This window comes from Girardinichthys multiradiatus, chromosome 21 (assembly GCF_021462225.1).
Source record: "Girardinichthys multiradiatus isolate DD_20200921_A chromosome 21, DD_fGirMul_XY1, whole genome shotgun sequence".
Classification (NCBI taxonomy): Eukaryota; Metazoa; Chordata; class Actinopteri; order Cyprinodontiformes; family Goodeidae; genus Girardinichthys; species Girardinichthys multiradiatus.
The window spans coordinates 13,739,558-13,766,688 of record NC_061813.1 but is presented as its reverse complement, the minus strand read 5'-3'; the positions used below and the strand labels follow the sequence as shown (position 1 = coordinate 13,766,688).

At 37.4% G+C, this 27,131-nt stretch overlaps 1 protein-coding gene across 5 annotated transcripts in view; it reads left to right on the top strand.

Annotated features, from left to right (window-relative positions):
* col11a1a (collagen, type XI, alpha 1a) overlaps positions 1-27,131 on the top strand; it is a 119,127-nt gene that overhangs the window by 24,562 nt on the left and 67,434 nt on the right. The window contains exons 5-25 of one of the 5 annotated variants that reach the window (XM_047349689.1): positions 2,822-2,947; positions 5,154-5,246; positions 7,976-8,074; positions 11,080-11,364; positions 12,923-12,988; positions 13,743-13,784; positions 13,877-13,939; positions 14,922-14,996; positions 15,115-15,198; positions 16,587-16,643; positions 17,478-17,531; positions 17,653-17,706; positions 19,837-19,890; positions 20,003-20,056; positions 23,231-23,284; positions 23,631-23,675; positions 23,812-23,865; positions 23,957-24,001; positions 25,076-25,129; positions 25,693-25,737; positions 26,081-26,134. In XM_047349689.1, the coding sequence (XP_047205645.1) occupies positions 2,822-2,947; positions 5,154-5,246; positions 7,976-8,074; positions 11,080-11,364; positions 12,923-12,988; positions 13,743-13,784; positions 13,877-13,939; positions 14,922-14,996; positions 15,115-15,198; positions 16,587-16,643; positions 17,478-17,531; positions 17,653-17,706; positions 19,837-19,890; positions 20,003-20,056; positions 23,231-23,284; positions 23,631-23,675; positions 23,812-23,865; positions 23,957-24,001; positions 25,076-25,129; positions 25,693-25,737; positions 26,081-26,134 (1,557 nt within the window). Of the gene's footprint in view, positions 1-2,821; positions 2,948-5,153; positions 5,247-7,564; positions 7,757-7,975; positions 8,075-11,079; positions 11,365-12,922; positions 12,989-13,742; positions 13,785-13,876; positions 13,940-14,921; positions 14,997-15,114; positions 15,199-16,586; positions 16,644-17,477; positions 17,532-17,652; positions 17,707-19,836; positions 19,891-20,002; positions 20,057-23,230; positions 23,285-23,630; positions 23,676-23,811; positions 23,866-23,956; positions 24,002-25,075; positions 25,130-25,692; positions 25,738-26,080; positions 26,135-27,131 lie in introns of all 5 variants that reach the window. The other 4 variants (XM_047349690.1, XM_047349691.1, XM_047349692.1 and 1 more) reach the window with 4 other exon arrangements.

Sequence of the window (27,131 nt, the reverse complement as noted above, 5' to 3'; positions counted from 1 at the left end):
GTCTTCCATTTCTGTTAGCTCAAATGTTGTGCGGTGAAATTGAGAAGTTTCATAAATGTAATCATTTGATTACTAATCTGAGTTGAAACCTTTGTCCACAGCTCTCAGATGTGTCCTAATTAGATTGGACTAATTTCAGGGTTCAAGCACACACTGTTGGTCTTAGTGGGACACATGAGGTAATATATAGGGGTTGGACAATGAAACTGAAACACCTGTCATTTTAGTGTGGGAGGTTTCATGGCTAAATTGGACCAGCCTGGTAGCCAGTCTTCATTGGTTGCACATTGCACCAGTAAGAGCAGAGTGTGAAGGTTCAATTAGCAGGGTAAGAGCACAGTTTTGCTCAAAATATTGAAATGCACACAACATTATGGGTGACATACCAGAGTTCAAAAGAGGACAAATTGTTGGTGCACGTCTTGCTGGTGCATCTGTGACCAAGACAGCAAGTCTTTGTGATGTATCAAGAGCCACAGAATCCAGAATAATGTCAGCATACCAATGGATCAGTGATGGTTTGGGCTGCCATATAATGGCATTCCCTTGGCCCAATACTTGTGCTAGATGGGCGCGTCACTGTCAAGGACTACCGAACCATTCTTGAGGGCCATGTGCATCCAATGGTTCAAACATTGTATCCTGAAGGCAATGCCGTGTATCAGGATGACAATGCACCAATAAGACTGGTGAAAGATTGGTCTGATAAACATGAAAGTGAAGTTGAACATCTCCCATGGCCTGCACAGTCACCAGATCTAAATATTATTGAGCCACTTTGGGGTGTTTTGGAGGAGCGAGTCAGGAAACGTTTTCCTCCACCAGTATCACGTAGTGACCTAGCCAGTATCCTGCAAGAAGAATGGCTTGCAGGACTTGTATATGTCCTGCAGGACTTGTATATGTCATTCCCAAGACGAATTGACGCTGTATTGGCCGTGAAAGGAGGCCCTACGCCATACTAATAAATTATTGTGGTCTAAAACCAGGTGTTTCAGTTTCATTGTCCAACCCCTGTACGTTGTAACACAATACATTAATAGGGCACAACACATAGGATTTCTTATTAGGGAAGCTCAGCATTTTTAAAAAATCATATTAGAACAAACTGAACACATTTATAAACACATAGTTTTAGCATGTTACAGCTTGCTTTATTTCTTATGTGTTTCATGCAGATACTCTTCTCTGCTCTTGAGCATGTAATCTACCTGCTAACATGAAGTGAGTCAGTATTTTATCGTTCTACAATAATAGTTGTGTTCACCTGCCAACAGCCCCAACCAAATACACACTCATAACTCCACCTTCTCTGAACCCTCATCAGTAGTCTGCAAGGATACAAACACTCAAATACCAGCCTGTAGGAACTTGGTTCAGCCAATTAGAGACTCTGAAGAGCACGCACATGCTTTCACTACTGTGCTTCCTGTCTTACAGTGAGCTGTGTACTTTGGCTGAGGCAACAAAGCAAGACACAACTGGAGTGATGTCAAGAATGATGGTGCATAGTTTCAATAATGAGGGAAACTGTGTAGTGATTTTTTTATTCCTGTCTGTGGATGCTATTTTTAATGAATTTTAAACAATGTTCTTGTGTACATTTGCGAAACACCTGTGTTTTCAAAAATCATATACAGCTTTTGGGTCTGTGGGACCCATTTTCATTATTTACTGAAGGAGAAATGATACACTTAATGTAAATTAATTGTATCAATTTGTTTCCACTCATATCGCGATTTTAATTAAATGTTTGATTGTGAGGCATTAAAAATCACACAATGAAATGGGTCCACTAGACCCAGAAACTGAGTAAAAACAATATGAACACCACACAAGGGTTAAGAAATAATAATGTAACAAAATAGTTTGTAATATATTCAGCATAAAACCACACCAATCAAAGTGTGTTTGCGTGTGTGTGTAAGAGAGAGTTGTCACTTATTTTAAAGCAAAGACAAAGTTATTGTGTATTTACCACTTTGCTGTTTATAGCATCCTCTATTAGCAGTTAGCATTGCTAAGTAATTAGCATTGGTAACATAGCTAAAACAGCAGTCTCAGTGTGTATTATACAGGGATTTTAGAGGCTTGCCTTAAGTTTGACATTTCCAGAAGGCTGCCAACATTTTCAAATCCAACATGTTCTAGTGCAGAGTTGAGAAGCTCAAAAGAATAACAAAAATTTGCTGTAATAAATTTAGCCTTCCTGTTATCTGCTACTGTCTCACTTTGTTTAAATGTTGCAGCCTGAATAAACTGCTGTTTCTCTGTATAAAATACTGTTTCATTTCAAATAGCTTCCTACACCTTTTGTGCTTCCACTGACTTTGTTTTAAACACTTTACAGATGCTGAAAATATCTAACCTTGAGTCCTCTTCATTTATTAACGACTTCCAGGTGAAGACTGGTGGTGTTGATGCAACCTGACCTAAGCACTAAATGACATGAAAATTACCAGATTTTTGAGTTTCCAATCACCTATATGTAAACACATAAAACAGAACTTTGTGCAGAGCTGCATAAGAGTAAGAATGTCTTCTACACTGTAAAACTGTGATTTTCATTTATGGTACTTTTTGTGCACTGTGTCTGAGAGAGGAAACAAGACATGACTGGCCTGTTGATAATGAGCTGGTATCATCTGCATTTAACAGACCAAGTTTGTATTGTGTAAGACTAATAATCATTCAAACATCCAAATGTAAAATTGTTGATTTCACTTGTTTATATATTTAAACAGATAAAGAAGATGAGACATGGGAGAAATGGGTATGTCTAATATTTTGTTGCTGACTCATTTGTTTCCGTTATCCGCAGGGTGACATCCAGCAGCTTCTGATTGTTGCTGATCCCAAAGCAGCATATGACTACTGTGAGCATTACAGCCCAGACTGTGAGACTCCGCACAAGGATTCGCTTCAGGCCCAGGAGCCAGAGGAAGAGGTCAGCCAATCAGGGAGGGTTAAAAAACCAATCAGAGCTCCTGATTAACTTAAATCTAATAGTAAATCAAATATTTATCTTTACTTTTTTGAGTTTTACTTCAAAAAACATAAAACATGTGAAGGTCAATTTAGAAGCAAATGTACAATGGATTATCAAGTTAATTCAGGTAACATTCAAATTTCTTTTTCATGGGTTTGAAAAACATCAAACTGTACATTTACACCTGCTTCAGATACATTAAAATTCAGATGCCAAGTTAGAGAAAATTGGTTATAAGTGTTTTAATAAATGGCTTTTTGTGCTAAATAGCCTACATAAACAATTGCATGCACTCTTTACTGCATAATGTTATTTGTACACCTGAAGGAGCGCACTTCTAGCAGCAGGCCTCAATAGGTCCTCGCTGGAGTTTTACTGCAGCTGTCTAACAGGTTATGACTGGAGTAGTGTTGGTCAATAGGTGCTAATAAATCCAATTGAAAGCAGTACAGCAAATATTGATTACCATATATTGTAATGGTATTTAAATGGTATTAAAAAGAGATGATAGGGTTTCCCAAACTGCCATCTGATAGTCTTTCTGTGTTCCTTTAAATATCTTTAAACATAGGAATGCAATAGTCTTTACTTGCTACATGCTACTATTTTCATATTTCCTGGAAATAATCATTTTGATTAAATATTAGCAGCGCCTCACGGAAGATCAGCTCAGTTGGACGTCTTAACCAGAGTGGCAATTAGAAGAGCCAGCTGTTCCCATGGGATTGATTTATTAACCTGGTCCCATTGTATGCTGAACCTACCAGATATATCAGCTATTTTTAATCATTTGAGCAGGTTGCCACACTCAGATGAAGCCTCCAAGTCAAGTTTGCATTTGGACTAATGTGTCATGGCAAGGCATGGACCTGCATGAGATCCTCATGGTTTCAAAATCTTGGGTTGAAATGCCATGTTGTTATGGTATTAACATAAAAATGTAGCATAACAGTATCCAATTACTTTTAATTAATTTATTTCTTTAATTAAAACAGAATAGCAACTATTATTCCTACCTCTGCCAAAATAGCATGGCATTGTTAACTATATGTTATAACAATGTAATATAACATTTAATTATTAGTTTGACTGAGATTAGATAGTGAACACACTTATTGAGCAGAATTATATCCCCTTTTGTCATTTTGCTCCTTATAGAGTGACACTGAAGTTTAAAACAGGGTTACCATAGCAAGAGTACTGGGTGGAGCTCCTTTAATTTTCACACCTTGCATGTTTGTGTTTCTTGCATTTGGAAACATTTCCAAACAGCCAAATTTATCTTTCTTTTGAATGAATGAAAGGTACAGAAACCATCTTCCAGGCAGCTGCCAGGGAATATGCGGCAACAGGTGGGGGAGGGACAGTGCTGTTTGACTCAATGCTCTATACAGCTGGTGAAAACTCCTGTCCCCTCCCCACTTTCTTTTGGATCACATTAAAATGATTTTAAACCACATGAAGGGAAAGATTTAATGGTATACATTGAGATCTGTTACCGGTCCATGCCTGGTCATGATACACATGATAAGGAAAACCTTAGCACTACACGACACCATGATGGTGTGCTGTTTGTTCTGAAGCTCACCCCTGTTTTACGGCTGTTTTTGTGAGAAACGTTCTATGACGAGATCCCTTAAATGCAGCTGGTAATTATGTCTTGGAGGGTTTTTTTTATGGGCCTTTTAAGCACTCCATCTTTTCATGTTTGTGGATTTAGACCAACATAGTAGGTTTCAGCTGTTCTTTACTCTTTAGTTTAGCACTATGAGACCCTAGTCATCCAATTTATTGGGCAATTATATTTTGGTTACCTGTTATCTGTACATTTGAACTGCACAATTTAAGTAGTTTACATATGCATTTTAATGTGACATTGCGCTCTTTTGTAATTTTGTTTCAGTATTTATTCAGTTTTTACTTGCTTTTTGAATCCTGTTCTCTGTTTTACCGCAGTGTGCAAACATTTTATTTAGATGTTTTTCTAAACACAAAACCTTGTGGCTTCAAGTGTTGGAACATGTAACCTGCTGAAGATGATACATACTGTATTACCTTCTTGCTGAAATCACATTTTGCATTCTTAGTGCTTTCACTAGAAACTAAAAACCTCCACTCTTTTTTCCTTTTTCCATCTCTTCTCTGCTTTTCTCAACCACCCTAGTACATTACTGACGATTTAGATTACAGACAGTTCTATGATTACTCTGAAGGACCAACAGACACCCTCCTCACTGAGGAATACTCTGAAAAACAGGTAAATGAAAAAAAATGGGAAAAGGAAAGCTGTTTTTGTTTGTTGTCTTTCCCATTCCTGTCTTTGTCTCAGAGTTGTGGTTACATGTACTCTCAATGTTTCAAAGAACACATAATGTATTTTACACATACAGTAAATAATTGTCCAAAAAAAGTTGAATTAAGCACTCTACTATACTATCTCACTGAAAGAAGCCCCCTCCATGGCTGGACATACATGATGCCTGTTTTCTCCTGACAGTGTGGAACTGGCAGAATGAATCTGATTGTACATGTAGACACACGCTGTTTGTCCATACTTCTTCTCTCTGATATATGAGTCTGCAGCCCTCTTTGCTGACTCTACCTGCTTCAAATGTGTTTTTACATTTCAGCATGTCTTTAAAAATAATGTATGCATAACAGAATATCAGCAAGATTGTATATAATTTAGCAAGATGCAGGTCATCTGACGTCCATGCTAATCTGATACCTACATTATTTGTAAGGTGCTGCTGAAAGCGAATGTGTTACATGTTTTCCAGTGTTCGTGTGCTATCTCAAACTGACTTGTATACACAGTCGATCTAAAAAGTGTTCACACCCCCTTAATATACCTCTTTCAGATGTAAAATAATGAGACACATGAATCCAGATCTTTTGCCACTTTTAATGTGACATGTCTGCTGTGCAGTCCATCTTAAAACAGGTAAATCTGTTTTAGGGAAGTTCCATGTATAAAGGAGGGAACCATGACTTAGTTGCATAAGTGTGCAAACCCTTAATCTAATGCTTTTTTGAACCACCTTTTGGTTTAGTTACAGTGTTCAGTTTTCCACATCTACAAAACATTAAGGTGTGCATTTTGGCTAGGACTTTTAATAGCTTTGATTTTCTTGTGATGAAGCTTTCTTTTGTTGATTTGGATGCATACTCTTGAGGCATAGTCTTGATGAAAATTTAAACCATTCCTTAACTTTATTCTAGCAGACATCTTATGGTTTTGGGTCAAAATGAACAGTATTTGGAAACATTCATAATTTTATCCATTTTGAACAAAACCCACTCGAGTCCCACCCGAATGAATATTACCCCTCAGCCACCATGTTTTAATTTGGGTATGGTGTACTTTTGGCCAGAGTAGTTTTACTGCCAAACGTACTTTTTGGAACTGAAGCCAAAAGTTCATGTTTGGTTTCAGCAGACCATAACATATTCTTCTCCAAGGCTTTTGGGGATTTTAGCAGGCTGATGTTTTCTTTCTTTATAAGACTTTACTTATGAAGGAAACATCCACGTCTGGAGGAAAAGCTTCTATCTATTGCTGGTTAGACCAGATATACTGAGAATACAGGAGATTGTTTTTACAAGTGTTGCTATCAGCCTTGCAGCAGCCTACTTGCAGTCTTGTCTTTTCATTAGCTGTAAAAAGCATCCAACAATATATGTGTGTCCAAACTGATTACACCTTTGCGTGATTAGATCCATTTGATCCTTGGTAACCTATGTAAGCTATGTAAGCTCTGTAAGCTATGGCTTAGCTAAAGGATGCAAATGAGACAAGTAAATATCAGGAAAATTCTATGAGGATGCCTAAAATTTATTTCCGGTTCATCTGATTCACTATAACCTACAGAAGGTGTTGCCAAAATGACTGACTGTTATAATTAATTCATAATGTGGGAAAATAGTACTTTGTGATTGCCTTCCTGAGCATTTAATACTGTGGCATGCAAAATTTGATCACTAGATAAACCAATCTGTAACTGTAATCCAAATATCACAGCAATGACCCAGTAATATTACATATTATGTTATGATGAGGTGTTAATCACCTCGGTATGGTAGAAGTCTTTAATTTTTACCAGCATAAATATTAAAAAGCAAAACAAGATGGTAGCCTAATATTCCCGGTCCTGAAGTAGCAGAACACTGTGAATTCCACAACGTTGACCTCAGTGTATGCACACACTATTCAGAACAATAGCGGATTAAGGAAGACTTGCTTAAAATCCGCTTCATACCAATAAATATACATGTCATATTAAAGCTGGAAAAGGTTTTAAAGTGGTTTACAATGGTCTAATATTTTGCTTAGCAAAAGCCCAGCATTTTAAAAGGGGTGTGCACAGTTTTAGATTCACTGCATGTGCTTTAAACAAAATCGTTTGTGTCACTTGAAGGTTCCTCTTTAGGTTTTTGTACAGGTTTAACTGTTTCAAATATGTGTAAAATTCAAAATGTTCATGGACAATAAGTGCAGCACAAATGACTCTGTACACCAGTTGTGAAGACTGCTGTTATATGACTGTTTGTCTTGGTTTTCTTTGTCACCGTCAGCACTTACAAAGAAACAAACGTAGTGTCTCCATGAAAAAGAAGATGACAAGAAGGTCCCCCAGTAAATCTAAGTACAAGCCTTTAAAGTACTTGGCTGCCAAAAAACCCCCTGTTAAAATCTTTATCCATAACAAGAAGACGACGGTGGGCTACCAGGCCACAGCCCCGGCACGACCCAGAGGCAATAGTAGGGTAAACATTTGTCTAGGGAAAAAGACCAAAATCCAATCAAGATTTGCCCTGAACAATGAAGGGAGAATCTATAATGATGGATATACAGTTCCCTAACCTCTTCTCTGTAGATGTAGCTTAGTGCGTAGTGAACTTGAGAGGGCCCTGCCTCGATTAACCTTCTGTGTGAGCCTTGTTTTAACCCAGATTCTTCTTTCCTTTTCTTCCAACATGACTCAGCTAAACAATGTAGAGGGAGATTACTATACAGACATTGACTACGGAACTCTAGATGATACTCAAACTCAGTCCCCTGTTGCCACGAGAGGACCAATCGAGGTAATTTTCTCTTCTTTCTCAGTCTGATTTACAAGTAAAAGCCACAGTTTGGTGTTCTGGGACATGTGAGCGTGGACGATTTTACCCTGAGGGAGTACCCGGTATGACATGATAAAGACACAACCATTCAAATGAATTTGAGTGTCTTTTGAAATTTATTGAAAACTTACTGAAATTTTGGTATGGAGCTGAATTTGTGATGGACATGAGATATGTTAAACAGTGCTTGACAGCAACAATCTACATGGTCCACTGCATAAAAAACCAAAATGTGTAAAACTGTGTTAAAAGCCTTAAACAAAATCTGCTTTAATTGCCGTTGAATAATCTTAACCTTCAAACAATTGGAAAACATCTATTTAAATTGTGTACATTTAATCAGTAGGGGAAAGATTTGTTACTGGTGGCACAATTGTCAGAAGGACAGCGCTTGGTCTTTTACTATAACAATTCAAAAGGTTGGAGCATACAAAGAGAAGAATCTTTGATCATTCATCTTTGCACTTTCTGGATTGTTCAGATTGTTACCTAACTTCTTCTCTTCAGCTCACCTTACATTTTCTATATGATTTAGATCTGCACAATAAAATAGCCTTGGAAGAATGTTGATTTTGTGTCTTGTAAACATTTTTCATGTTGACTCGGCCATACCATTATCGCTTTAAAAGACACAATTAGGACCCATTTTTAATGTTCTTCCAGATGAAAACCGATTTCTTTTTACAAGGTCCTGGTATTTTAAAGAATGATGGACACCAAGTGCTCAAAACGTTCTCTTCCACTGGTAGAGAGATGGATCTATTTCAGGTTGACATTATGCTGCTGCAATAAAAGATCAATTTAATTTAAGGCTTTTTCACACATCTTTGCTGGAGGCAACAACCAATTTGTCATCATCTGTTGGAATTTTAACTTAAATTTTGCTACTGCATGCAGTTTTATTAGCTGTCAGCATATCTGCACACTTTCTCAACACATTATGTTTATTTATTTATTTTTAATCTGATCCAGTAATATCTATGTGAATAGGTGAGAGTCTAGGCATCAAAAATGAATTGATATGCTAATCACTTTGTACTATTTGTTACTCTGGACAGTCAGTTATCCTCCTACCAAAATTAACTAAGGCTTCTGTTTTAACTATTTCCTTTTACATATAGAATTTCATTGTGTGCTCATTGCTGCTGCATCACATTGCCAGCCTGGGTTATAACTCACTGTGGACAGTGTGGAGAGTTGAAATGACCCGCGGCCTTATAAAAAATGTAAAAAAGTCAGTGATCTAAGAATTTGTCTGATTCGATACACCGGCCTTTTAACGATGGTACAGTTAATCAGAAAGCCAACATATTCCCCAATGTCCATCACATCATAAACTTAGTTTGATCAATAGTTCTGCTGTTTACTTTAAAAAGAACTATGATCAACAGAGTGAAAATTCTCTCACACCCTGCTATGATAGTGCTTTTGCTGCCTCATTGTTTGACAAATTAGATGTGATTATACTGAGTATTTAAAATGAATTATTTGGCAGGATGGATTACTGCCAACAAGTGTGTAATTGCATCTACCTTGCCATGCTGTAAGGTTAAATCCACAGTGATCACTATGTGAGAAAACGTTTTGCCAAGTCACTGTGGTTATAGGAAGTTGGTGAGAACATGAAACAACTTTTAAGGCTCCTTAAATGTATTCATTATAATGATTTATTAAATGAAAATGTTTGAGGGTTTGATGCACTGCTGTTGCAACATGATAATTTATTTGATGTTTGCAAAGTTTTTATACTGTGACTTCAGACATCAGGCAGCCTTTCTTTACTCTCTGCACCAGCACAAAAATGGCTGCGTGATGAGAAAGAGAAGAAGGCTGTTCCTCTGTCAACCAAACTATTGATTGCAAAGGTTAACAAATACAATGATAACACTTTATTATTATGTTTGGTCCATTTACTTAGACATGTGACAATTAAACTGCCATTCAACCAAGTACAGTCTTTGTAACACACCAGTAAAAGTATCCAAATTAAAAAGTGTTATCATTGTTATTGAATATTATGCCTAATAACTATGTAGTTTGCTTATAACATCTACAGTGCTGTGCAAAAGCTTTTCATACCACTGGTTTGAACATATTTTAGCATGTTACAATAACAAACTTTCATGTTTTTATTGACATTTTGAGTGCTAAACCAACACAAAGCTGTGCATAATTGTGAAGTGTAATGAAATCGATTATTCAATTTTTTGTACCCATAATAATCTTAAAAGAATGGCAGGTATTTCATTCCTCTTTACCTTGATACAACTAAGTAAAATTCATTGGAACCAATAATTTTTAGAAGTCAACTAATTAGTCAATTGTGTCAACCTGTGGGTCTTTGAATCTCAGTATAGATCCAGATGATATGTAAAGACCTCAAAGGTTTGTTGGAGAACCTGAATGAACAAAGAGCACCATAAAAGCACCATCAAAGGACAAAGCAGACAGGGAAAAACTTGATGTTTAAAATCAGGTTAAGTTATAAAACAACATCCCAAGCTTAGAACATCCCACAGAGTGCTGTTCAGTCCAACATCTATAGATAGTAAGTACTGTATATGGCACAACTGCAGACCTATCCACAGTCAGCCATCAAGCCTGGACAATGATAGTTCTGGAGGAGCTACACAAATCCACTGCTCAGGTGGGAGAGTGTTGATCACTCCTTTATGGCAAAAATGCAAGAACAAAGAAGTCCTGTTTGCAGTTTGTCACAACCCATATAGAATACAACTGCACAGCACTATATTTAGATTTTTCTTTTTAAAAGCAACTTTAAAACTCTGTATGTTTATCACCCAAAAAAACGATGAAGCTTGTGGTTGTAACATGATAAAATGTCAAAAAGGGTTAAAGGGATGTAAATCCTTTGAAAATATTTTTTGCCTCAGTTTCTTGACTAACAATTCTATATCTTGCTGATTGTTAACTTTCTGCTTCTTCACTTGTGTAAAAATCGGAAGACTGTAAAGGAGGATTTTGTCGGTGCGCATGTCACCAAAGCCCCTCCTATTACTCCGGAGGCCGACACTGTGTTGGAAACGGTGGACAACTTGAACACTGGTACAGAAGCGTATGACTTTAAGGAATATGACCTGAACGAGTATGACTTGGGCAAGTTTGACAACAAGTTGTATGATTATGCGACATATGATGAGTATGGGCCCCTCCCATCCAAAGCCCCGACAGCCTATGATGAGGAAGTGGGGCCTGGGGTTGCTGCTGAAACTGACATTTCTGAAAGTACAGTAAGTATCACACCCTGGCCTGCCGATGGAGGGGTGTGTGCATGAACAGCATGTAAAGAGGACTCCCTCTGTCTCCCAGTGCATGAATTTCTAGTGGCTTGGTAGGGGAAATATGTCTTTGAAATGTTGAGTGTGGAGTTGGAAAATGTCTGTTTCTACTGTTTAATTTGAGGCTCTGTAGAAACATATTGCATGCATCTGTGTCTGTTAAAAAGAAACAAAACAGAAAACATAGAAATATTCAGTCACATCTCATCTGTTCACACACAACCTTCAATCAGTGGATGTAAGCCCAACCTACACCACGCCCATAAATACCCAGAAAGGCCCACTGCACCTCCCCACCTACTCATCTTTCAGCACTTGGAATCAATCCGTCTTTCTTCTCCTCTGCTATTTTAACAAGCAGCCTGTGACATGTAGCTCCCTTTGTTCAATGCAGACAACCATTAAATCTTTGGCACTGCCTGCACAGTACACACACACACACACACACACTATTGTAAAGACGATGTTTATTACCTTTACTTTCTGCCAAGAGTTATGAGCTCGGCTTTCACCAAGCAATACGTACGATATGTAATTTGTCTGAATGATAAACATGTAGGGCAGCAACCCTTCACCCTATGTTTAGTTAGGGGTAGCATTTTTTTGTGTTTCCCAAATAGAATAAAGGTTTCATGAATCTCACATTGTGTTTTAGATTTTGAAATCAAAATGACTAAGTGCAGTGCAGACTTATTTAAGCTTTAGTTAGGTTTGGTATGAAGCTACAAACCAGATGCTAACTTTACCATTGTTAGCGGCTAATCGTTAGCCAGTTGCTGTATTCTCGCAGGGTTTGCAAAACATTATTAGCTTGTCTGTTACTGTGTCACAGTTTCATGTTTTCACATGTTTTAGTAAGCACCAAAATACTGCCACACAAAAAATTTAAAAACTGTGGCGCTTAACTAACTGAGTGCTACAGCAAGCCTGCTCAGGAACTACTTCTTTTCTTACTTCAAAATAAAGGTCTCGTAGGTGTCGACCTCATAGTTGGCTTGCGAGTGTTACACTCCTACCGTTTAATTATTTGTCTCCCTGTATGTCTTTAAATATGTATTTAGAACATTTTTGCTTGTGTTTGTTTTTATTTGGGTTTTATCAGCATATTCAGTTAACCCCACCAATTCATTGACTTCCCTACGCGTCTGCACTCTATAAGGCGTTCATTTAGTCGTGTTCTTCAGGTCACACAACAAGTTTGATTGGTGAACTCTACAATAGCAACTTGGCACTTTATTATAACCAATATTTACTGAAACTGCTCAATGCAATGCATTGCAATGCAATGACAATTTTACCTAATTTCAAGCCTTCAAACCTGCTGTCTGTTCTTTCTTTTTTAGGACTAACATTTTGCTTTACTGTCTTGTAGAGTCAGATGTTTTTGTGTTATACATGATTCATTATTGATTTATTCAATGAAACTTACCTTTCCAATTACAATTTCTTCTTGGATTTCTTTTTACCGACTGTGTGAAGAATGTCATCTTTTTTTGTTCTGCAACTGCAGGTTGCTGGTTCTCAAGCAGCTTTCGGACAGAAGGGTGAAAAGGGCGAGCCGGCTGTGATTGAACCTGTAAGGTCTAACATGTCAAAATATGCTAATGCTATAAACTATGCTGAACAATTTGTCTTCATTATAAAGCTGTGAGATTTTACTTTGAAATTACATGAAGGATTTCATGAAGGAATGCAATGGTATCAAGGTATTTACACAAAAATTAAACCAGCATTGTACTACATATTGTTTTGCTCTTTAATACAGAAAAGCATAAAACGATCCCTACTGGAGTATTATACATTTAATATTGTATTCATGATATGTTATCTATAAAATGTATTATTTTGATTTCACGTGTCTAAGCAAAAATATGGACTAAACACCTGCGACTTTCAACAGTTTTCAGCCTCAGATTGAAAAAAATATTACACCACTTTGTCATTAGAGTGACAGAAGTATAACCAGGTCATATTAGCTGGTTAATGCTCAGTAATTAGCCTGGGGTTGGCTGCTCAAAAGAAATTTTGACTTGTAGTCAGCTAATTGGCAGTGCGCAGCAACAGGTGAGGGAAGGACAGCACTGCATAACTATGATATGTACAGCCAGAGAGAACTCTGTTTACTCCAGCACTTTCTTTGGTATCTTCTCAATCCATAGGAGCGGTATTACCAATTTATTAGCCGTTTAAAACCCTGGGACACTTGGGGGTATACTGCCTTTGTCTTTACAATGTACAGTTTTCATCAAGTGTCTGAAATATTCTTGTTGTGATGCTAGCTCTAAAGAGCAAAATGTGTGTTCTGAAACAATTTTTTCTGCGTGTTTAAGGGCATGCTGATTGAAGGACCACCAGGACCACCCGGCCCAGCTGTAAGTATAAAGTTTAAGAAAAGCCAGTGTAAATACCGTATATGTGGGGTTTAATAAGAAGATGGGTATACTTACTTTTGTTTGTGTTTTAGGGTCTTCCAGGACCCTCTGGCCTTCAGGGACCCCCGGGCCCTTCTGGAGATCCTGGTGACAGAGTGAGTGAAGACATATATTCCCAAATCAGTCATAATTGTTTGGAAAAATCATGTATATTTTTCCATTGTTGTTTGGATGCATTGTTTTCCCAGGGGTTTTAAGTTTTAATTGCACTCATTCATTCCAGAACAAATATGCCAATTTCTGAATTTGTTTTGTATTTTACCAGAAGGAAGTTCACTAACACTTCTTTGAAGTTTGGAAAATAGATGTTGATTTTAGACTGCATTGCATGAGCTGAAGTTGATTTTTATTTTCACCTCTTGTGGGACTACAAGCATGTAACATGCTAATTACATAGAGCAAAATGTAGAATGTTAACATATAAGACTGTAGAAGGTGTAAACAAATTTGCCTGTTAAATAATATCTTCTTTAAATGTTTATTCCACTCCACAATCCTACTACTGACTTACATGCACAAACAACACACATCCTCGCTGATCTGAAAGGATGTTGGTTTTGGATGAAAACTGTTTGGCCTACAGAGGGACAGGCAAGCTCAGGATTGGGGAGGAACTTAAAATACGCAGACTATTAACGGGCACACATCCAGGATTTACAGCTGTGTGTGTGGTTGCTTTTGTGTTGTCTTGAGTTTGCTCAGGTTAATTGCAGCAGATGTGGGAAAGTTCCTCTGGAGGTTGTTTTCTGGGTTATGGATGCATATGGTTGTACATTCAGTCTCTTTGTCTGCAGCATGTTAAGAAAAATGTGGTCATAATAATAATAATAATAATAATATTAATGTTAACCATTATGATGTTTAAATATTCCAGTAAACACACAACACACGTTGATAGCAAAGAAAGACCAAAAAATAAGTTGTGCTCACAGTTTTTAAGCTCACTATATGTTTGGACTTGAACTGATTCATATACATCCTGGGAGTTTTCCCATTTATCTTTTGTATTTACTCCGATTTAATGTTGGACCAACCCTGATCATTTTATTAATTGTTTTTTTTTTTCTTTAACATCAGGGTCTGCCTGGTCGCGCTGGTCTTCCTGGTGCTGATGGCTTACCAGGACCACCAGGTACCATGCTGATGCTCCCAGTAAGTGTACCACAAAAGACGTACATGCCATCCTTCTTTAATTATGCCGCTCTGCTGCAAGACAACATCATGTAACAGAGACAACAAACATAATGAGCGGTTTGTCTGTGCTGTATAGTTTCGTTTTGGTGGGGACAGTGAGAAGGGCCCGGTGGTGTCAGCCCAAGAAGCCCAAGCACAGGCCATTCTTTCCCAGGCCCGAGTAAGTAAATGCCTGCAGACTATCACCTACATTCCCTTCTCTTAACTCACAGTTGCAGGGGGGAAAGGAGAGGAAGGAGATGTTTTGTTGGGGAGCAGAGGGGGTTGCCCTGCATTTTGTTGGCTTTGTGAGTCTAAAAGGAGATGTGCTGAGAAGGGCTGAACGGCAACAAAATAAATAGGCCACTGAACAGATGCACATGCAGAAGACACTGTTAAAAATACTCAGGTCCTCGCTGTCTTTGGTTGGGGTAAACTAACAGGTGGAGAAAATGTGAAAAGCAGGGACAATAAAGCAAAAAGACAAAGATGAATAAGGTGTAAATTCTTCTGTATTTCACATGAATTAACCGTTTAGGCCACAAAAATTCAATTTTTTTATTTAAGTCACAAAATTAATTCTATTGTAATTTTTAACCTGCCCAAAAATAAATTATATACGCAAAATCTTTATGAAATGAACAAAGCAGTCAGAGTAGAAAATGCACCTATAAATCAGATCTGAAAACATTAAAGGGGTCACACATGTTTGCCTTTTTAAAAAACATAGAATGCTTTAAACTGTGGAATTGATTGTTTCCTCTTTTCATTGGCGAAAGGTTGCTTTGGTCTATTCTCTGCAACAAGAACATGACATGGTTCATTCTTTCTTCGAAAATGCTGGCTATATTTAGCCAGGTTAAAAGAATGAGCGAGCCCAAGGCTGCTTTTCAGTAAAAGGCGCTGAGTGTTTGGGGTCTTCATTTACAGTCGACTTAAAAGCAAAAAGCACGTTAATAGAGAGTCATGTACTTGGCACGTTTTCCATTTTATTTTGTCGGGAAAAATGAGCCCCATAAAATGTTTTTATAAAAAAGCATTCATCTGCATTAAGCACCTGTGCTGGGGGCCAGATTTGTAACATTCTTGAACTGTGATCAGGGGTCGTGTAAAATAATTCAAAGGGCTGCAAACGGTCCCCAGGCAGCACACTGGACACCCCTGATTTAAAGGTTACTTGATGAACAATATTTCAATTTTAAATATTTCAGGTTCGCCAAAAATATTTAGAAATGTCTTAAGTTGTTGTTATTACAGATCTAATAAAATAAAGGGAACCTACAACCTACTTCTTGGAGAAAAAGGGAAACATTTAGGGTAAGGGTAATTTACAACAAATCCTTTACTCTATATCAACACAGGGGTATAAACATCGTCAACTAACGCTATTTTCTGTAACATATGAAAACTGAGGCATGTCAGGACATGAAAGCATTCATTTTAAAATTGTTTCTCTTTTTCCAGATGCCACATTTGATATCTACTATCTGCTGCTTACACAGAGTGAAATGAAATGAAAATGTTTCTCTAAATAGATCTGTTGGTCTTGTCTTTGCTTCTGGCCTGCAGCTGGCTATGAGGGGACCTCCTGGGCCAATGGGTTTGACTGGAAGATCTGGACCAGTGGTGAGGCTCTGCTTTTAGTCACCTTACTCTTTGCTTATTCATCTCCTGTGACTCGCGTCCCTCATGATATCAGCTTAGATCAATAAAAAGCAGTCCGCCTACCGCACCCAGCCCCTTCATTTTTCTTAGGCTTGTTGATACGCAATCCAGGACTTATTACCAGCAAACAACCCTACAAAAGACACAGGAAATTACGCTCTGTTCAATCTGCTGCACTCGTCTGAGTAGCAAAAATGAAGATCTGATAACATTAGATGTCAATAAGTTGATCTAAAGGAATAACATGAGATATGATAAGGGATTGGTGGATTTTATTCTGATTTTGTTCATTTTCAATAATAGCTTTATAGAAAATATATCATTTTATACAGTCAGGAGTTTTATTATATTTGAACTGCTTCTCCGTAGTCAGCTTTCAAATGTACCCTGGTTTGAAGGTTGTCGTCAGACCTAGAAGTTGTCATTTTCTTTCATTGTAGATGTAAATAAGTGACACAGTTGTTGTGTTTGATCTGTTTTGTGTCCTCTCAGAGTGGCTGAGTTAACACCGATTTAATAAATCCTGCTTGAGACAAAACTTTGGGTTTGTTTTGATCAATTAAACATCACTATTTGTGGAAACTGCACAAACTTTGTTTTAATGGAATTAAAGAACCTCCAAATAAATTGATAGCATTGTTTTTAATGCAGCTGTTGTTGCCTTTAGTCGGATACACTCTTTTCATAAAAAGCTAAATAATGCCATCTACTGTTTGTTCTGCATTATGTTACTTATTTCCCTCTGGCTTATAACAGTGTTTAAAGATTTATGAAGTGTATTTGGTGTGATTTTAGGGTCCACCTGGTTCAGCTGGGCTCAAAGGTGAAGGTGGAGACCCTGGTCCTCAGGTAAGTGAGGAATTATAATTCAGTGATGCATTGAAGTGTCCCTCAGTTTCCACTAAAGGCTAGATTCCAACACCTAACTGAGTGTTGTTGGGTTCCAAATGGGTATCCTGTGTCTTTGCAGGGTCCACGTGGCATCCAAGGACCCACAGGACAACCTGGCAAAGTCGGTAAAAGGGTGAGTGAACTCAGTCACCTTTAACATCTACACTGGATTATGTGTGTGTATGCAACAGTTGTGTGGGTGTTGCTGTGTTTTTGTTTTTCATTAGGCTCAAATGCTGAAAGGATTGTTCTCACTTCAACAAACAATTTCTTGATAAGTGCTTACAGGCCTGCGCTGCTGCCAATCCTCGGATCCATGGCCTCGCAGCTAATCTGTCTGAAAATGCTAAAACGACAAACTGGCTGCAATTAGTGTCACGGTGCAGGAGCTCAACAAAGGCCAAACGTCCTGACTTAATTGGACAATAATAGATATAAACCATTGAAAAAGTAATGAAATGAACGAAATTAAATAATCTGATCTCAGGTGTTTTAATGCCACATGATTCAGAATTTCTTACATGAATCTTGAAACCTTCTTTTCTGTACCTGCATTGGACTACATTTGTAGTTTAATACCTTTGCTTTCACATTTAACCTGCCTGAGGTATAAGCAAGCTTTGTGATAACTTGGAAATTGAATTTACATAGGCCAGGTTTACAAATGCACCAGTTCTACCCATAGTACTAAGAAAAACCTTCATAATTAGAAAGATATATTAACAGTCATCTTTCATCTGCATTCTTGGGTCACACTTCATGCACACTGTAACTGTTTGTAGGCCTGTAAACATAACATTAGACTTCTTCCTTCCTCACTCTTCTAATTTGGTATTAATTCTGATGGGTTTAGCAGAAATCAGGCCTCCAAATGAAATTCTGGTTTGGTACTCCCCTGCTTTCACATTAAATATTTTCTGATAAAAAGAGGATATGGCAACAAAAAGTTTTCATATCAAAAACACCATAGTAAATATGATATGATCACAATGGTAACATTTTAAAACTTCAAAATAGATGCTAAACATGTTTAATTATTATTAGTAGAGATGCATCAATCAGATTTTTGTGGCTGATTTCTAATTTCCAATTCTCTGTGAAGGTTTGGCCTGTTAATACCAGTTATTATTATCAAATAAAAAGAGCAGTGTTCAAAGGTTTTTTTTTTTACTGTCTTTCTGCTATGAGTGACACAAAGGCTTCAATATTTTCTTGTTAGGATCAGAGGTCACGTCACACTGTGTGTAAGAGAGGAGTCCCTTTAAATCTGAGTTTTACTATAATTTACTATTAGAGACAAGATGATTATGGAGTTGATATTTTATGCTGTTGTTTGCAACTTAAATTAGTGACAAGAACAGAGGTCTCTGTGTGTATTCTCTTTAGATTGTAGTTCTTAATCTTATCTATGAGCTTTTTTAAGCTCAGAATTAAGGCCAGCATTTCTGAATCCTGCATTAATGACAGTCAGAGGTTAAAAATACTAAAGCAACTATGCTGTACTCTGTTCAGGACTGTTATCTGCTGAAAGATTTACTCTCTTTCAAACTGAATATAACATAGATTTTTTTCGATAAAATAAAATCAACTATAAATGGTTTCTTACATCCCCCGTGCTTCCTCTGACTTCTTCTTAAACACCACTCTCATTGTGAGAAAAGCTAACTTTGAGTCCTCTTTACTCAGTATCAACTTCCAAACCGTAAAGTGTTGTTATCAGGGTGACCTGTCATTGGCTAGGTACGATGCGTTCACTCATCAGAAAAACATTTTATATGTGTGTTTCTGATTGCAAATTCCAATTAGAAACAACTTTCTTGGTGCATCTCTAGTTCAGAATTTTACATTTCAGTAAAACCTTTAATCCTTACGAATATTATGTGTTGCTGTAGTTTTACTAGGAACCCACCAACCCACCACTTGTTCTGCAAACTGTAATAACTCCTGAAAAATGTGATTATTTAATAAGCCAAAGTAGTGAAATTTGCTAATCAATGCTTGCAAAAAAGTTGTAAAAATCTGGGTGCACCCTCAAATTAGGGCAGTCCAAAAAGTTAGTTGGATCATTTTATAACAAATCAAACCTGCTGATAATAAAGAAATAAATATAACAGATACCAAGACTATTAGCTGACTTCTAGATATCACAAATGCCTCCACTCAACTTAAACATAGGGGTTTTTATTTTGAAATCTTTACTGGCAAATGTATTAACAGTGTGGAAATGTTTAAGTACAAAATTTTTTTTTTTTTCATTTTTAAGGGTCGGGCTGGAGCAGATGGTGCTCGTGGAATGCCCGGGGAGCCAGGCTCTAAGGTGAAAACACCACCACACAACTGGAGATGTTAAACGGATAAAGAGGGGAAGTACTGCCATGTGTCATTCATGATGATATGGTTTCACTGTGTGTCACTATTTCTATGTACAGGGTGACCGAGGCTTTGATGGACTTCCCGGGCTGCCTGGAGAAAAGGGTCACAGAGTGAGTACCGGGAGGTTAGGCTGCTTTTTAAGTTTGTCAGAATCTTTAGACATAATTTTGCCATTTTAACCTTTAGCATTTGCTCCAAAATGTCTATAAACAATGTGCCCCAACTGCAGATGCCTGGTTTCTCTGTAAAGGTGACATTCAATATTTTAGAAATAAATTGGGACATTATGATGTAAAAAAAAATAATATGGGCCATCTGGGGGCCCATTCCACGGGCCACAGAGGCGTAAGGGGAAAATAAGTATGAACATTTGAAGATGTTACTATTTTAGATTTAGGTCCAAGTAAAAAGCTAAGAAACAAATCCACTGAGAAAAATTAACACATTTTCAACAGACTTATGAAGTAAAGTATTGTATAAAACATGTCCTTTTGCTCTTTCTGAGTTTTATGACATAAATACTCTTTTCATGGGTGATAGGTCACAAAACTGTCATTAAAAAAATCTCCTTACTGGTGATTTGTATTGTTAGATTACTATGATTTACCAAAGATCTGGGGGGTGTTTTTAATGTTTTAGATACAGCTGGTTATATTTTGGAGTTCCAGTATCTTAATATGATCATGTTGAGTAAGCTCCTTAAATTTAAATGTGATGAGTGAACGGCTGCTGTGTCAGGAGGGGAACTATTGAATGAGGAGCTGTTCTCTGTTCCTCTTATTGACCTGCATAATCAGAATGCGTGAGCAGATTAAATCAAAGAGGGAGTATAGAAGCCAAGCCAATAGTTTTAGAGGGTATCAGTTTGATGCACTATGTCTGCTATTTCCAAATCGGCTGTAATATGATTCATTTCTTACTACAGTTTCATAAACCAGTTTAAGGACCACTATATGTTAAAAATTCAAAGTGAAATGCATTTTTTAATCTAGACATGAAAAAAATTCCATATTTACCAAACATTATGTGGAAAACAGTGTATGAATGGTCAAGCTATATTGATTTTATCTGCACTTCAGTAAAACAGTAAATGAATGAATGAATGAATCAATCAATAACTTCTAGCGGGTCACCTCAAGGCTGTGTGCCATCACCTCTACTTTTTATTCTGTATACAAACGTGTCAGAGCAGATAACAACAGATTGGTCATAAAGTACACTAATAATTCTGTCATTGTTTGTCTGCTCCAAGAAAATGAAATCAGCCATTGATCAATAACTTTGTAAAATGGTGTGAGGAGTCTCATCTTTAACTTAATACTAATAAGACAAAATTTATTATTATTGATTTTAGGAGAAAACCTGACAAGCACAAAGTCACTTTGATAAAAGATTAAGCCATTGAGAAAAGTGTGGATTCTTACAAATATCTTAGGACAATTTTAGATGACAAATTGAATTTTGAAGCCATCTATGAGGATGTGGGCAAAATGTTGGCACCTCTTCTGCTTGAGGAAACTCTTGCATTTTAATACTGATCAATTCATAATGATCTATTTTATTGTGCTTTCATCAAATCAGTTTTGTCCGTATCTTGGCATTGTGGTTTGGTCACACAACTCTGAAAGATTGTGAAGGTTGTGAAGCTGTCGTCTAGACTGTTGGAGAGCTCCAACAGTCAGTCACATCCCTGTACAGCCGGCAGGTACAGCAGAAAGTCACTTCTGTTTTAAATGATGACTTTCATCCTCTTCACGGAGAGTTTCAGCTTCTTCCCTCCTGAAGAAGCGTCTTGGTCCCTAAATGTAGGACAAGCTTTGTTCTGCTGTTTCTGAACTGAATGGGCTGACATGATACGGCCACTCTCAAAGGAATTTGATGGATTTAACAGATTTTACTAGATTATTTTGGTTACATGGTCTTTACCCATTGGTTTTATAAATATTTTATTTCTCCTTTATTTATCTTAATTTTAAGTCTTGTTCTCCTTCTTTGTGTCATGCTGTGATTTGATGTATGGAGCTTGAAACACTTTGAGCACCATTATATTTATTTGAATGGTTCTGGTTGTGTTAAGATGTTTGTATGAATGTGTCAATAAAGTAACCGTGAACCTTGAACATCAATCAATCAATCAATCCATCCATCCATCCATCCATCCATCCATCCATCCATCCATCAATCCATCCATCAATCAAAACCAAAGTAAGAATAAGTAAGAATAAAATGCTCACTGAAATTGTTAATAAAATATGTGAACATTAAAATCTAAATAATTATTATAATAAATATGGTTAAATTCAACAAAAAGGCAGAGAGAAAATGCTTCACTATTAGCAACAAATCCTTCAGAACATGGGTGCTGAAGTAGCCCAAAGTCCGTTAATCAACAAAGCTTTGACAGCGCCCGGCTGTGAGACAATCTAGTCCCAAACCAATGTGAGGAAAATTCACAATGAATGCCTTTCTGCACTGTCAAAAGTTGCGATGTTGATTTTGAGCAAGTCCAGTACACCATCAATGAGAACCTTTAGTGTTTGCACGCGTATTTCAGAAGAAGCAAGTAGCCTGACACCAGCGTCTGTCAGCAATATTCTCTTTCAGCAAGAAAGATGTCCCATTTTCTTTTAACTGGCGTATTTTTTGTTATTTGTGTGTTCTAAACTATTGTTCTGTATTAATATTAATCAATTCCAAATTTAGCTTATTTTTTTTAAGTTTCTCTGGTATTTTCTTCTATGTTTTTGTGATTTTGTTGTTTTTTTTTACTTTTTTTACAGCACAGATATGTTTTTTATACTGTAGTTTCTCGGTTTATATGAAAATTTGTAATTTGAAATGATTTTTGTTGAACATATTATAACTATTCTGCTCTTGTTCAACTGCAGTTAAACATTCAATGGATATACATTTATTGAACCATATAATGCATCAATTAAAGTGGGGTTTGCTGGATCGGTCTCAAATATTGTAGAAGTGATAGGGACTGACAGCACAGCGACAGTAATGGTCAGAATTTCAGTGGGGATTAAAAAATCAGTCCTATAAAACCAAACTTGATAAAGAGGTTGGACCAATACCAGTAACAGATTTTATAATCAGTACAAAGAAAACATTGGGGATCAACTGTGAAGTTTCCAATATAAAAATCTCTAAGGCAAGCCTGAATGTCGCAGGACTCTCCTAGTTTGAAAATAGGGTAGAATATGAGAAAACGTAGAAAGTCAAAAAAATCTTATGGTAATTAGTTGATGAAAAATTAACCTGTCTCCCATCGTTCTCAGGGGGAGCTGGGGCCAATGGGACCACAAGGATCCCCAGGAGAGGATGGACAGAGAGTAAGTACTCTGTCTTCGTTGAAACCCTTTAAAGTTGCCCCTGACAGAGGTGGGTAACTGACAACTTTGTTTAAATCAGCTGTGCTCCACCACCTCAGCCCTCAGGCACCACACATGGGAGGACACTATAAACTGAGGAGGAGGAGAGTTTGTATTTAACCTTTCCTCCCCTCACCCTAAATACCCTAAACTGCCATACTACTTCCACCTCAAAGCTGTTACAGGCTCATATTAAATTGCTGCCTAAAATCTGTTTAAATCTTATGCTCATTTTTTTTATTTTAGCATAATTTATAAACTGCACCAAGTTTTAATTCTTTATCTGTTTATTTTTTTCTTTCCTAAGGGCGAGGATGGAGAGATTGGACCTAGAGGATTGGCTGGAGAGAGTGTAAGCCTGTTTATCGTGCTATCACATGATGGCATCCAACAGTAAACAGAATGGCCTACTGATCCAAATCAAAACGTCAGCATGTACTAGATCTAATTTTAACTCATTATGGGTTTTTTCTTCTTTTGTTTTGTAGGGTCCTAGAGGTTTGTTGGGACCTCGTGGTTCTCCAGGACCCCCTGGAGTGCCAGTATGTACCATGACTTTTACCATCTGCCCTCCTCCGATAACCCACTTCCCATAATTGATATGACAAATCTTTGCTTATCTCTCCTCCTCAGGGCGTTGCCGGTGTTGATGGACCACCGGGTTCCAAAGGAAACATGGTACACATGCAGCCTCCTCTCAATAAACACACTCTAATGTTCCCTTATCAGCTCCTGAGGCTGCGAACCTTGGAGGGTGCTGGCTGGAGTGTCATGACGTTTCCTCTCAGCTTGGACTGTCTGTAGCAGGGTTTTAAAAATGCCTGCAGGATGCACAGCTGAGGTTAAAGGCCAGTTCAGCACCTCAAAGCATTTCAAAAGGCAGAGCGGTTAAAGTTAAAAGAGAGGAAGCAGAGACTCAGAATCTAGACTGCGTTTTTCCTTTTATATCAAATATGCAATAAATTCAATTCAATTCAAATTCAAAAATACTTTATTAATCCCAAAGGGAAATTAAATGTTGTTATAGCTCATATTATGAAGGTTTTCCTCAAAGAGCCGTTGTAGATGCTGATGGTTGTGGGCAGGAAGGATCTCCTGTAGCGCTCCGTCTTACAGCAGATCTGAAGAAGCCTCTGACTGAAGACACTCTGTTGTTGTAGGACAGTCTCATGAAGAAGATGCTCAGGGTTCTCCATAATGTTCTTCATTTGATGAAGAATCCTTCTTTCCACAATGATCTCCAGAGGTTCCAGAGGAGTCCCCAGAACACAGCCAGACTTCTTTATCAGCTTGTTGAGCTTTTTTAGGTCCCTGGTTCTGATGCTGCTTCCCCAGCAGATGATGGTAGAAGAGATCACTCTCTCCACAACAGACTTATATAAGATCTGCAGCATCTTGCTGCAAACACCAAAGGACCTAAGCTTCCTCAAGAAGTACAGTCTGCTCTGTCCCTTCTTGTAGATGGCTTCACAGTTGCATCTCAGAATATCAAAATGACCAGGAAGATACAACTTCAAATTAGGCAATATTTGATTTGGATTATCTTGACTGTGATCCACAAGGTTCTGGGGTCTGTCATGGTTTCCTTAGGACTTGTGTAGAAAAGCCAGTGACTAACCTACCTGAGATTTATTTTCTAAATAATAACAAATACTCTCTCATTCTTGTACTAAAACTACCTAATATGAACACATATTAGAGCCATGTTCACCCATCAATTTCATTTTGACTAACGTGTTCTGTTTCTTTAAGGGACCACAAGGGGAACCGGGCCCACCCGGTCAGCAAGGGATTCCTGGAACACAGGTGAATAAATCAGACATGCACAATAAATCCGGCTGTTTAGGGCCAGATGCTTTGATATGCAAATTGTAATTTTTGCAGGGATCTCTTTTGAGTCAGAGAATAATTCAATTAACTGAATACCCAACAACCCAATTCTCATTCCATTGTGCAGTAACATTAAATAAATGTGTTTTATAGGTTAAGTCTTATTGACCTTTTTTCAGATTAAAATCATTAATTTGCGACACATTTTGGCACCTCTACATGCTGGTACTATCACACTCACATGTATGTAGGAGCACCAGCATACATCAGGTAGCCACTCTGAGCTGCACACATGGGAGCACATCCACAGATATTTATATGCATTCGGTTCCAAAAACTGAATGCAAATGTGCCCACAAACAAACACAGATGCACACACACACACACACACACAGCCTGATAGTCCTGCATCAACTCCACTATTTACACATCCAACAAACTGCTCAGTTTACTCAGCTTGTGTTTGTGGGCCTGTGTGTGTGTTGGTTGGTACTGCAGAGATGTGCTCATGTCTATATGTGTGTTATATTCTTTTATAGGGGCTTCCTGGTCCTCAGGGTCCGATTGGACCACCTGGAGAAAAAGTATGTTCTTTTTTTGTGAATGAATATGTATATTATTATTCTTATTTAAAAATAATTAGAGATACTTTTTTATTTTGTATTGTTACAATACACTACTTCATGTGCAAGGAAGACATTATCAGCCTCTACAGTAGATCAGCATTATTCTTACATCAGATCGAAACCATGTAGAGCAGTGGTGACCTTTAATTCTAGCTTCACATCCAGAAAATGTCTAAACAGTTCAACTATTGAGCTTCTTTGATTTATGATGTAAGTGAAGTGGACAGTTTACTGCATTAATCTGCATTAAAACGTTTTTCTTTTTTTTTTCATTACTCTTGCTTGTCTCCTCCTCATACAGGGACCTCAGGGCAGATCAGGGCTTCCTGGATTACCTGGAGCTGATGGTCCTCCCGTGCGTGCTCACCTAATATGTATATCGATAATGCACACATATGCATCACTTATTTAAGATAAAATCCACCTCCACTATACAGGTTCATCTTATTAGTAAGTTAGAATATCATCGATAGGTTAATTTATTTCAGCAGTTTAATTCAAAATGTAGAACCCTCTCTGCTAATTTTGACGAGTATTTCTTGCATCTAATGAAAACCCAGCTCTGATATAACATGAGACCAATTAGAAAATGTATTTTTATTGCAACAAATGTTGTGCTGTGGTCACGTAATAGCCTTCACCATTGTAGGTTTCTTGAAGGTTGTCCAACACACAAGCACTGACAAACAAAGCCACAAAAGCTCATACCTAAAGAGGCTGGGTGTTCACACAGAGCTGTATCCCAGCATACTACTGGAAAATTGAGTGGAAGAAAGAAAATGTAGAGGAATTAAATACACAAGCGACAGTATGTTCTTCAGATGCATCTGTAGCTGCTGTTTTCAGAAACAGTTTTTGCCGTAGCATCCTTGTTCCCAAATAGTTAGGATAGCTGTGTGAAATGAAAAGGAATTATTTCAACATCTTTAAAGTTCATTTTAATAGAAAGAATAACAAATGTAGAAAATATAGAGATAGAAATGAATTAAACTCTTCTTTTAAATACCGATGGTGTAGTTGAGGAAGTTACACACGATTTTAGGTGTATAACTAAATATTTATTTCACTAAATATTTGGATGTTTGGACTGCAGACAGGTCAGTTAAACTGTTAGTATTTATTAACCTTACTTTAAAAAGGAACAATGTGAAGCTCAAACATAAATGTCAACATTCGATAAATTACTGCAGATTATGTTCTGTCTTACCAGAAATCATATCTCTAGGATCCACATTTGTTGTGCTATTGTCAATTGATTCAGTCTGAAAAGAATGCACCTATTATAGTTGTACCTTTTCCAGCTTACACTACAATCTTTATGGAAACCAGGTTAAATTAGAAAAAGTCGTAAT